Source organism: Oryza sativa, chromosome 11 (assembly GCF_034140825.1).
Source record: "Oryza sativa Japonica Group chromosome 11, ASM3414082v1".
Taxonomy (NCBI): Eukaryota; Viridiplantae; Streptophyta; class Magnoliopsida; order Poales; family Poaceae; genus Oryza; species Oryza sativa.
Window position 1 is genome coordinate 18,592,581 of NC_089045.1, and position 12,344 is coordinate 18,604,924.

The window sequence follows — 12,344 nt, forward strand, 5'->3', positions numbered from 1 at the left end:
CGCGCATCCCCACCCTGTGCTGGCTTGGCCCGGGAGAGAGCAGGGAGGAGAGGCCCCCGAGCCGAACGGTGGCCCAAGGCCCCCGACGACCGGAGCTGGCCCTCTGCCCGCTTGTCAGACGGTGCCAGGTGCCCCCGACCCCCAGGATGGCCTGAGGGCCACTGCGGGAAGGCCGCACCTATCGCCCTCTGACCCCGAGGTTAACCCTGTGCCGATTCGACCCGGGAGAGAGCAGGGAGGAGAGGCCCCCGAGCCGAACGGTGGCCCAAGGCCCCCGACGACCGGAGTTGGCCCTTTGCCCGCTTGTCCGACGACGCCAGGAGCCCCCGACCCCCAGGACGGCCCCGAGGCCACTGTGGAAAGGCCGCGCCTATTGTCCTCCGACCCCGAGGTCGTCGGCACAGAAGACGAGTGCGCCCCGCGAGGCCGCTTGGACGAAGAGCGCCCTAGGGATGCGGCCCCTAGCGAAGAGGGTCGGCCCCACCGAAAGGTGCAGCGGCCCGTCTACTTTGTTAGTGAGGCCCTCCGGGACGCCAAGACCCGATACCCTCAGGCCCAGAAGATGCTTTACGCTATTCTGATGGCTTCGAGGAAACTGCGCCATTATTTCCAGGCGCATCGGGTCACGGTGGTTACGTCTTACCCCCTCGGACAAATCTTGCATAATCGAGAGGGTACAGGACGGGTGGTGAAATGGGCAATTGAACTTTCTGAGTTCGATTTGCACTTTGAACCACGTCACGCTATCAAGAGCCAGGCCCTCGCCGATTTTGTGGCAGAGTGGACCCCGGCTCCCGAGCCCCTCTCAGTCCCCGAGGCCAGCTCCGGCCCCTCGCAGCTGCCTCACACCGCCCACTGGGTGATGCAGTTCGACGGCTCCCTGTCTCTTCAGGGCGCCGGTGCGGGGGTCACGTTGACCTCGCCGAGCGGAGACATCCTCAGATACCTGGTTCGCCTCGACTTTCGGGCGACCAATAATATGGCAGAGTACGAGGGACTCCTTGCGGGACTCAGCGTGGCAGCTGGACTGGGGATCCGCCGCCTCCTGGTGTTAGGCGACTCCCAGCTGGTTGTTAACCAGGTCTGTAAGGAGTACCGGTGCTCTGACCCGCAGATGGATGCTTACGTACGCCAAGTACGGCGTATGGAGCGCCATTTCGACAGGATAGAGCTTCGGCATGTGCCCAGACGGGATAACACGATTGCCGACGAACTCTCACGGCTCGCTTCCTCACGAGCCCAGACCCCACCGGGCGCCTTTGAAGAAAGGCTTGCCCAGCCGTCGGCGCGACCCGACCCCTTAGGGGAGACGGACGCGCCTGACCGGCCCCCGAGGCCCGTCGGAGTCCAGACCTCGGGACCCGAGGGGAGCGCTCCCAGCTCCCTTATATTGATTGCTTGGATCGATGAGATCCAAGCATACCTCACAGATAAGACTCTACCCGAGGACCGCGAAGGGAGTGAACGCGTCCAGCGCATCTCAAAACGCTACGTGCTGGCAGAAGGGACCCTCTATCGGCGCGCGGCTAACGGAATCCTCCTGAAGTGCATTCCTCGGGAACAAGGCGTCGAGCTTCTTGCCGATATTCATGAAGGCGAATGCGGAGCCCACTCCGCCTCGCGCACCTTGGTTGGCAAAGCCTTTCGTCAAGGTTTCTATTGGCCGACAGCTCTCAATGATGCGGTCGACCTGGTCCGGCGATGCAGAGCGTGTCAATTCCACGCCAAGCAAATCCATCAGCCGGCCCAGGCCCTGCAGATCATACCACTTTTATGGCCATTTGCTGTCTGGGGGCTTGATATCCTGGGACCATTTAGGCGGGCCCCGGGCGGGTTTGAGTATCTATATGTCATGATCGACAAGTTCACTAAGTGGCCCGAGGCTTATCCGGTCGTCAAGATCGATAAGCACTTCGCACTTAAGTTCATTAAGGGCATTACAGCCCGGTTTGGGGTGCCTAACCGTATTATTACGGATAATGGCACCCAATTCACTAGTGAACTTTTCGGCGATTACTGCGAAGACATGGGCATCAAGCTCTGCTTCGCCTCCCCCGCCCACCCCAGAAGCAATGGCCAAGTGGAGCGCGCCAATGCGGAAATCCTCAGAGGCCTTAAAACCAAGACCTTCAACATCCTCAAGAAGCACGGCGATTCGTGGGTCGAGGAGTTGCCAGCGGTGCTCTGGGCGAACCGAACCACACCAAGCCGAGCAACCGGGGAAACGTCTTTCTTCCTCGTCTACGGCGCGGAAGCGGTTCTCCCATCCGAGCTCACCCTGAGGTCCCCTCGGGCCACCATGTACTGCGAGGCTAATCAAGATCAGCTTCGCAGAGATGACCTCGACTACTTGAAGGAGCGAAGGCGGCGCGCGGCCCTCCGAGCCGCGCGCTACCAGCAGAGCCTGCGGCGCTACCATCAGCGCCGCGTCCGGGCCCGATCACTCTGCGTCGACGACCTCGTCCTACGCCGCGTCCAAACGCGTGCTGGATTGAGCAAGCTCTCACCAATGTGGGAGGGTCCGTATCGAGTGATCGGCGTCCCCCGGCCGGGCTCCGTTCGGCTGGCCACGGGCGACGGCACAGAGCTGCCTAACCCGTGGAACATCGAACACCTTCGTCGCTTCTACCCCTAATGGGGTTCGGGTGTCAGGTTTTGGGCTCGGGCCAACCCCGCACCCCCCTCGGGCGTGCAGGGTTGGCCGGGGGCTACCACACGTGCATATTCTTATTTCTCTTCTATCTGTATTTCAATAAAAGCATTTTCGATTTCCTAAAGGCTGTGTCTGTGCTGTTGTTTCCTTTTGAAGAATCTTGACTTGAAATAGGTCACTCGTGCTCAATCCTGCCCTCGGGGGCTCGAGTCGGCTAAAATCGCCAAAAGGGGCCCAGAACCGAGCCGTGCCCCGGGGCGCGGTGAACTCCGGGGGGGAATCGGCAAAAACCCACAATCGGGTCACCCATAACCCTCGGTCACCACGCTCCCGGCCTGGCCAGTCTCAACACGTGGATCTCCCCAGGCACTAGCCCCGACCCGAGCCATTTGAGGACTGGGACCTGGGCACGAGCCCTTGTTCGAGCTAAGACACAAAAGGACCATGGCACAGGTCATCCTCGTTGTCATAACACACAGTAAAATGAAATTGACACAGAAATTTATTTATTTTGATTGCAGAGTAAGTTAATCTATACAAAAAGGAGGCCCGAAGGCTTCGGAAGAAAGAAAAGAAGAAAAAACTATTTAAAGATTGGCGGGGACCTGGAGGCTCACTCCGATGCACCCGGGTCGCCAGCCTCGTCGCCACTGTCGCCCACACCGCCATCATCGCCCTCCTCGTCGGAGCTGAGGGCGAACGCGAGCCGAGGGGCCGAACCCTCGAAGCTGTGGACGATATGGCTGGCGGCATCATGGACCCGCGCGCGCGCGCCGTCTTCAGTCCCGGGAGGGAACTCGTCCAGCGCCATCCATGGGGAGAAATCGGGGTCCCTGGCCTGGTAACTCGCCAGTACGAGCTCCACCGCTCCTCGGGCGAGGTCCCTCGAGGATGACTTAATCGTCCTCTCGAGCTCCTCGGGAAGCCGTTGGAGAGTCTCGGCCATCTCCGAGAGGCGCTGGGCGAGGCCCCCCTGGTTGGCGGCGTACTTCGCAGTCCGCCCGCCCCAAAGACCCGCCTGCCGCCCGGCGCGGTCCAAACGGGACACGGCGTCGCGAAGCATGCTGGGCCCTATCTCGCCTGCCAGACGAAGGGCATCGACCTCCCCGGTGGACGAATTCAGCGCGCCCTGCAGATCCGCGATGGTGTGTTCGGCAGCTGCGAGGCGGGCGGCTAAGTCGCTGTCGCCCGTGGCCGCCCCGCCGCTACGCGCCCTTGCATCCAGCTCCCTTGCCTGCGCCTCGAGTTCAGCGGCCCGTTGGTTCAGTGCGGCCCTCTCGGCGCGGGCACCTTCCAGATTGCGACGCGCTTGTTCCTCTTGCGCAGCTTCGCGGAGGGACGCGCTCTCCGCCAGCCTTTGCGCTGCGGCCTCGGCCTCCTCGAGGGCTCGCTCCCGCTCGGTGAGCGCATCCTCGCGGAGGCGGAGCGCGGACTCTTCTTCGGCACAGGCGGCTTCGTGCGCCGCCAGTGTGACCTCCCGAATGGCAACGGCGGCCTCGCGGTCCGCCAGGTCCCTCTCCACGACGCAGGCACGCTCTTCCAGCGCCATGGCACGGGCCTCAAGGGCTTCTTCACGCCGCCGGGATGCCACCTCGGTCTCCGCCGCCCGCCGTTCTCGGGCAGCGGCAGCGTCAAGGACCCCCCGGGCGGCATCGAGCTTCTTCCCTAGCTCCGCCTCCCAGCTCCCGTATTGAAGGCGGAGGTCGTCCTGCGCCTCGTTCATCACGGTAGTGGCGATGAGGGCAGCCCCCCGCTCCTCCTCCACGTCCCTGGCGATCTCCTCCAGCACTTTCCGACGGGCTTCGAGCTCTGAGGCGTGCCGGCGGTGTGCCTTGCGGCCCACTTCCACCATGGCCTCCACCGAGCGTCGCCCCTCTTCGACACGCGCCCATGCGGCGTCGAGCTCCACCCGCTCTGCTTGCAGGGCCTCCATCTGGGCACTTAACCCGTCCAGCACCGTGGTGTTTGCGACGGCCAAGGCCTGCAGAAGGGGCTCTGCGCTTAGTGGGGCAACGGAAGGCGTGGAGGAGAGCCGCCTCGGTGAGGATGCCGCGCGGCTTGGCCCGCCGATGGACGTGCCGGGCTCGGGGATGTCCCCCGGACCTGGCTTGTCCTGAGTGTCGCCCGAGGGAGTGGTCCCAAGCGATGTGCCCGCGGCCTCGTCGCGAGCTGCCTCGGAAGTCGTCGCTGTCTCGGCTTGGCGAAGTCTGGCCTCCTCCTGAGCGGTTTCTTCAGCCTGGTGAGCTCGGACGGCCACCTGGTCAATTTCCACGGCTTCCTGAAGACGATCCGCGGCTTCTTGCCGGTCAGTTTCGCGGGTTGCCTCGGAGGTTGTCGTCGCCTCGGCCTGGCGGAGTCTGGCTTCCTCCCGAGCGGCTTCTTTAGCCTGGCGAGCCCGGACGGCCTCCCGGGCGGCCTCCTCGGCTTCCCGTAGGCGATCTGCGGCTTCTCGCCGGTCAGATTCCCGCCTCCGGGCCTCCGCGGTCGCCGTATCCTCGGCCTCAGATTGGCCGGACTTGGAATGACGGGAGGGACGCGACGAGATCTCGCTGAAACAGAAGAAAGACCAGAAGACAAACAAGATGGGTGAGTGAAAACTCGCGTTGGGAGAATGAATACAGCCACAATGGGCGTGGGACGAACCTGCGAGGGGGTCGGTTAAACGACCACCTTGGAGGGGAAATGAGGTTTCCCCGGGATGGTTCTGTCCCCCCCATCTTGCGGAGCCGTTTCTTCTTCCGCTCCCCCTCGGGCTGCGGCGTCGGCGCGGCCCCCTCCGGGCGCCTGCTGCTGACACGCGCCGCCCCGCCCCCTCGGGGAGGAGATGGGGAGGAGGTACCCTCTTACTTCCTCTTCCCTCGGGCGTCGGCAGGACGGCAGCCCCCCGAGCCCCCGTCTCGGAGCCCGGAAGCACGACCCCCTCCTGGGGTAGATTGTTCTCCCCTGCAGCTCCCGCCCGCGCCATCAGGGCCTCGAGGAGCCTGCTCCTCTGAGGCCCCGACCGCCATCATGATAGACAGGATGTTGGTGCGATCTGGATCGCTGCAGAGGGGGAGGACTCCTTGGGGGATGAGGGATGCCTCCGCGGAGCTGAGATTCAGCACCCGTTGGATCATTACCTTGAAGTCTTCAGGGACCCAGTCCCATTTGACCCCCCGGTGGGTCCTCATACAGTCCTCGGACCCGGTGTACTCCCAGGCGCCCCGGGCGCGCCGCTGGAGTGGCGCGATCTGGTGACGAAGGTAGTCGCCGTACACCATGGCCCCTGTGAGCCCCTGGGATCGTAGGCCCGCCAGGCGGTCGAGGACGGCGTCGTAGCCATCTCCCAGATCTACCGGCGCCCGCCAGCAGGAGGCCTGCGCCGGAGGCTGGCTCGGAAGTCGGAGGCGCGCTTCATCGGCGAGGGGGGTGTAGAACCAGTCGCTCTTCCAGTCATCCCACTTCTTGCGGAGGACGCAGGGAATGTAGCGGTTCAGCACCGGCCCCCGCGGTTGGAAGTAGCAGCCACCAACCACCGACGGCGGCGACACCGGCTGTACGGTGAAGAACCACCGGAACAGCCGAAGGGATGGGCGCACCCCGATGAACATCTTGCACAGGTGCGCGAAGATGGCCAATGTCATTACCGCGTTGGGGGTGAGGTGCGCCATCTGGAGATTGTAAAACTCCAGAACATCCATGAAGAAAGAAGAAAATGGCGGAACCTGCCCTGCCATTGCGAAAGGGAGGAAGAAAACGGACCGCCCCGGGTAGCGTGGCGCCGGGCGTCCCTCGCCCAGCGTAACTATCTCCCGGCCGGTGGCAGATTCCGGCATGAAGCGGCGCGGCAGCCCGGCTTGCCTCTCGCTCACGATGCGGGAAGGCGGCAGCACGCTACCATCGAGCGGAGCGGAGCCCCGTGCCATGACGCCGGAAGAAGAGATGTTTGAGAGCGAGCGCGTGTGGCGAGGGTAGGGCACAGGAAACAAGGAGTTAGGGCGCAAGCGGCGAAGACAAGGGGAATAATGGCGAGAGGAAGGAAGCAAATATCTTCCTCGGTGTCTTTATACCCTTGCCAACGCTGTGCCCGGCTCCTCGCTTCTTGCGCCCACTATCTCGCTCCCTCGTTTCTCGCGCCCACGCTTCCACTAATCCCATTCGCCCGCTTGCGGCGCGTGAGGTGGATATGCGGCTGTGGCAGTCGAGATGGAACATATCGTGCGCGCGTTAATTACACTCGCCGACCGAAGCGCCATCACCATATCTCCGGGCAAAACGAACCGGCTCGTCCCGATTCGTGTGCTACTCGAGTAATGTGGCAGTCTTGAAGAGGCCGCTCATTATTGATAGTCGAGTTACCATTGCCGATGTGCGTGATTTGCGACCGTTGGGTTTCTGCCCAACTGTAGAGACCAGCCCCACTTGTCACCAGGCCTAAGTAAGTGGCGTCACGCCCGACCGCTTCCCTCGAGGAGGGCGATCGCCCTGGCATAACGCCGGGGGCTACTGTCGGTGACATGGGACCAGGAGTATCATGACTAGAGGTTTGGGCAGGAGCAATCACCCACGTGGTCTGACCCCCTCGGGGGGGTCGGGCCCGAGGGTGATAGGGCCGCCCCTCTCTTTGTCTCCCCGAGGGGTCGGACCGCTCCCGTTTCGGCCCCGAGGGCCGAGGCGCCCCGACCCCTTGTGGGTTTTGCGCCACGTGTATGGGTTAGGTGAGCACAGCGGGGCTCACCTAACCGCATTTATTGCGGTTTGAACGAGCGCATCACGCCGCATGTAACGCAGTGCAGCGCGCTCGTTTATCCGGTCTGTGACCGGTCTCAGACCGGTCAGATCGTGGGTTAGGTGGCAACAGGCGGTCTGACACACGCCTCGCCCCATCCCGTCAGGATAAGAGCCTCCAGGCACTTGTCCCTAGCCGGAGCCAGCATGCTAGCTCCTGGAGATGGCACGTTGGTCCCGGTCAGATATATACCAGGCTTCATCCCAACCGTTACAAGCAAGACATTGTATGAAGAAGGACGAACATGCAGATTGATAAACTGACACGTGGTGGACAAGAATGACCGATTTGTGACCGGCCTGACACTGGTCATGTCGTCGGCAGACAGCTATGTTCCCACGTCGCGCCTGCTTCCGGCGGAAGTGGAGGTAGGTATGGGCCGTCCCATCAGAAGGCCATTCGGACTACAACCATTACAAATCTCCGCCCATTTATGAAGGAAAGGCGGGCCAAGTTTTAAGAAAAAGAGGATGGGTCCCCACCAAAAAAGGAAATAGGTAGAAGTGGTGCATGTGGTATCCCCTTGAGGTATAAAAGGAGGACCTTGCCCACTTAGGAAGGGGGCGAAAAAAAAAAGGACGAGGGGAGGAGAAGATCCGAGGAGAGGGAAAAAGGAGGAAAGGGGTTTCTAGAGTTTGAGCTCTCTGGCTCTCCAGCTCTTTGTAGCTTCTTCATACACAGATCTACCAGAACACAGGAGTAGGGTATTACGCTTCTCAGCGGCCCGAACCTGTATACATCGCCCGTGTCTTGTGTGTTTCCACTTTCGCGAACGTTCCACAGACTAGGAGCTTAGAACCTCACCCTGGGCCCCCGGCCGAACCGGCAAAGGGGACCTGCGCGGTCTCCCGGTGAGGAGCCCCACGCTCCGTCATATGCTTAAAAGATTCGTTTCGCGGTTTTCAGGCGAATTATGAAATTATTTTTTTTATTCATATAAAAACCCTTCCGATATATGGTTAAAATTTTGTTTTTTTAAAAAACACATCCTATAATTCTGGATGTGTACTCCCTCCGTCAAAAAAAAAAAAGACAAACCATGGGTTTTCGTGTCCAACGTTTGACTGTCCGTCTTATATGAAATTTTTTTATAATTAGTATTTTCATTATTGTTAGATGATAAAACATAATTAATACTTTATGCGTGACCTGTATTTTTAATTTTTTTTTTTTCATTATTTTTTAAATAAGACGGATGGTCAAACGTTGAATATGAAAACACAAGATTTGTCTTTTTTTTTTAGGGAGTATATGTTAGCTAGGATACCACTAGCAAACAGTTTGTAAACGGTAGAGTAGACTGGTTTTATTTTAACACGCCTCCAGCGGTACTTCTAGCATAGTAAAAGTTAAAGATTCCCTGGTGCACTGTCTTTAGCAGCGAGTGACATTAACACCGAAAAGACTTGACAAGAGCAGGTAATCTTGGCACTGCTCCTATCTTGACCACAAATTGGAGTCCAATTTGCTAACTTCACTCTTTCTTTTACACGTACATTTAGTATGATTTTAAAAAAATATTCTATAGGAAAAATTGTTTAAAAATCATATTTATTTAACTTTTTCAGATTTAAACCAATAACTTAATTAATTATTCACTAATCCATCGTTCCAATTTACGTGAGGTGCAAACCTTGTAAAACGGAGAGTTGGGAACTTCACCTTGTGAAGCGGAATAATTCATTATGACATAATTGATTAAATAGTTTGGAAAATGTGCTCCTAAAAAAATAGGAAAAAAATTAGAACAAAATACTCCCTATTTCAAAATATAAGGGATTTTGTACGAATTATACACTTCCTAGTACTATATATTGGAACATACTCCTTCCAAAATCCCTTATATTTTGGGATAAAGGGAGTAGTCTTTGATACTGTATTACTATATGTCCGTCCTATTTTAAACACAATCATGAATTTTGGTGTTCAACGTTGATCGTTCGTCTTATTTAAATTTCTTTTATAATTAGTACTTTTATTATTATTATTATATGATAAAACATAAATAATATTTTTCTTAATATTTTTATAAAATATTTAAATAAGATGGACGATCAAAATTGGACACAGGAACTCGTGTCTGCGCTTAAAATGGGACGGAGGGAGTAGAAAAGAAATACAGATAAGATAGTTAAGATTGTTTTATGTAAATTACAATAAAATTACTTGTTATGATTGTTTTATGTATAAATTCGAAAGCATACCTCTATTTGAAACAAAGGAAATATGACTTATGTTTCGCTAAAATATAGTTGTATAGTTGTCAATTTTGTTATGACGACTCACGTGTTGATTTTTTTTTTTTTGACACTGTCACTTCGTCATCGTCACATCCGACTACGAGGATAGTGGAAGAGAGGAAGAGAGCCACCACCGCGCTAGGGGAGAAGGAGAGGGAGCTGCAGCTGTCGAAAGGATAGTGGAAGAGAGGAAGAGAGCCACCACCGCGCTAGGGGAGAAGGAGAGGGAGCTGCAGCTGTCGAACGGATTGCACTAGTCGGATCTGGCTGGCCCCAAACCCGTGCCGGCTAGATTCGGATCAAGAATGACAGAAGCAAAAAAAAAAAAATTCGAAACAAAGATTTTGGCAATACTAAAAGGGGTGGCTATCAAGTTAAAAAAGTGGCTATCAAGTTAAAATTCGAAACAAAATTTTATACAGGTTCAGGCCTTCTTAATCAATAAGTAATACCCTACTCCTGTCCGGGGATTGATCCGCCGAGTATATTATTGATCGTATGATCTGAGAGAAAATCGTGCCCCTAGAGGTACCCGGACCCCTCCTTATATAAGGGAAGGAGTCCGTATTACAAAATACAGTCCATATCCCTAACGGAATAGGTAGTTATAGATAAAATACAATCATAACCAACTAGGATCTCGGATATTTCCTTGACATACAAGTTTAGAATTTAACCCGAGTCCTTTTAAAGATATTCTATCTATACATGGCACCCCATACCCAGTCGGACTATACATGCCGTGTAGGTATGGGGTATCCATAAACTCCACAGTAGCCCCTGACACCTTTACAGTCGACAAAACAATCTTTTCTCGTGCACAGAATGATAATCCGAGTACTCCGACTTCTTCTGCCCTAATCTTCCGAGTACCAAAATTCAAAGACTGTGAAGGTCTAAAAATAGAAAAAACCGGGTGCATCGACTAGATGCATCTAATTAGGTGTAGACCCCGACTATGTGATTAGTTAAAAAACTAAACACATAGTCAAGATGCAAACTACATCCAACCGAGTGGTTTGACAACCGAATATCATATAGCAAAGCGTATGCGGCATTCAATAAAACATCCAGCCGACTGCTTTTAGCTTTAATATACCAAAAATGGAGATATGAAAAGGCCCGAGTGAAAAACACTCTAAAGATCCATAAATTCACACATTTGATAAGAATCCGAGTAAAAACTCTCAAAAATATCCATCAAACGTGATGTAAATGTGATAACACAACAAGTGATGAGTCTAAATAGCCTAGGCTATGACTCTCACCATAAAAATAAGCATATAACATGCCGAGTGAATGACTGTACTAAAACAAGTCATCTCAATAAAACCCAAACAGCTTTTGCAGCCTAATAAGACCTACAAAATTAGTACAATACCTTTCTGTCGGGTACCTTTTTATTTGCATCGTAGTAATTCCAAGGAATCATATAACTGCGTCAAAAAGGATTTTAACAGCATTGGGCCATACTGTTGTGAGCAAAAATTGCCAAAGCAAAAATGCCTAAGTCCCTAAGGATCACAACTAGCCACGCTGGCAACAGAATTGGGCTGAAGTACTGTATAGGCCCAGGCCCATTAGCACTCCTGAAACCCTAGCGAAATAAACGCCGAAGTCAGAGCGTCGTTTCATCTTCCCCGCCGAAACTCTCTCCACTTTCCCCATTCTCTGCTACAGTGCAAACCACACCGGCGGAAGCTAGGGTTTACAAATCCACTCCAATCCATCCTCCTGAGTTCCACAAAAACCTTCCGTGCAACCACCGCACCGATTCCCCATCCATTTCCAGCCATATCTCGGACCAAATCACATCATCCAGTTCGCATCCATGGCGGAAGAGAGAGAAAGCTTCGAGAGTCAGCGGGCGCCCTCCGATGTAACAGAGGAGAACTTGAAGGAGATGGTGGCGCACGGTGTTCTTCCGGCGAAGGAGATCTTTGGATGGCGTCCGGCGTTCGGCGAAGCATTCCCGACCCCCGACACACATGAAGTCGTGGTATTATCTCATTTCTTCCATGGCAGATTTTCTCTTCCAACCTCAAGTTTCTTCCGAGGAATTTTGGATTTCTATGGAATTAGCTTGCATCACATAAACCCCAATTCCATAGTCCACATCGCCAATTTCATCCACGCTTGTGAAGCTTTTCTGGGGATTAGGCCGCATTTCGCTCTATTCCGCCACATCTTCTTCCTCAAGCCCCAACCAAACAAAAGCAAACCATGCGTAGTTGGGGGTGCCGGATTTCAACTGAGGGGGACTTTGAGCCAAAACTATTTCTCCATGCCATTCAAAACCTCGAACAAAGGTTGGCATGCGAACTGGTTCTATGTGCAAAACCCCGAGCCAGCACTTCCCGGATACTCGTGTCTTCCCCCAGTTTATCGCGATGCCTGGAACTCACTGCCGATGGGAGAAGAAGCCGCCCAAGCACTCAACTTGCTGGATCGCATGCTGAAGCTGAAAGAACAAGGTCTGCAGGGGAAACAAATCACCCGGCACTTCATCATGACCCGGCAGGCTCCAATCAAGGAAAGATCCAGAACAGCCTTTGAGTTTGACGGCAAGCATGACCCCAATCGAGAGAACCCAGAATCTCTTGAGTTTAAAATTATGCAGGAGAGAATGTACAAAATCTTCTCGAATGCCATCGTGGTCAGCTATTCACACTTACTACCAGTT

General features: G+C 54.9%; 1 protein-coding gene across 1 annotated transcript; it reads right to left on the reverse strand.

Moving 5' to 3' along the window:
- Window positions 1–3,266: 3,266 nt before the first annotated feature.
- LOC136354086 (uncharacterized) lies at window positions 3,267–4,586 on the reverse strand. Its single transcript, XM_066305718.1, has one exon. The coding sequence runs from the start codon at window positions 4,584–4,586 to the stop codon at window positions 3,267–3,269; it is 1,320 nt and encodes a 439-aa protein (XP_066161815.1).
- Window positions 4,587–12,344: the final 7,758 nt, after the last annotated feature.

What these genes read in the sequence shown, in the direction of transcription:
- LOC136354086 (XM_066305718.1), bottom strand. Translation starts at nt 4,586, where the DNA reads ATGGAGGCCCTGCAAGCAGAGCGGGTGGAGCTCGACGCCGCATGGGCG.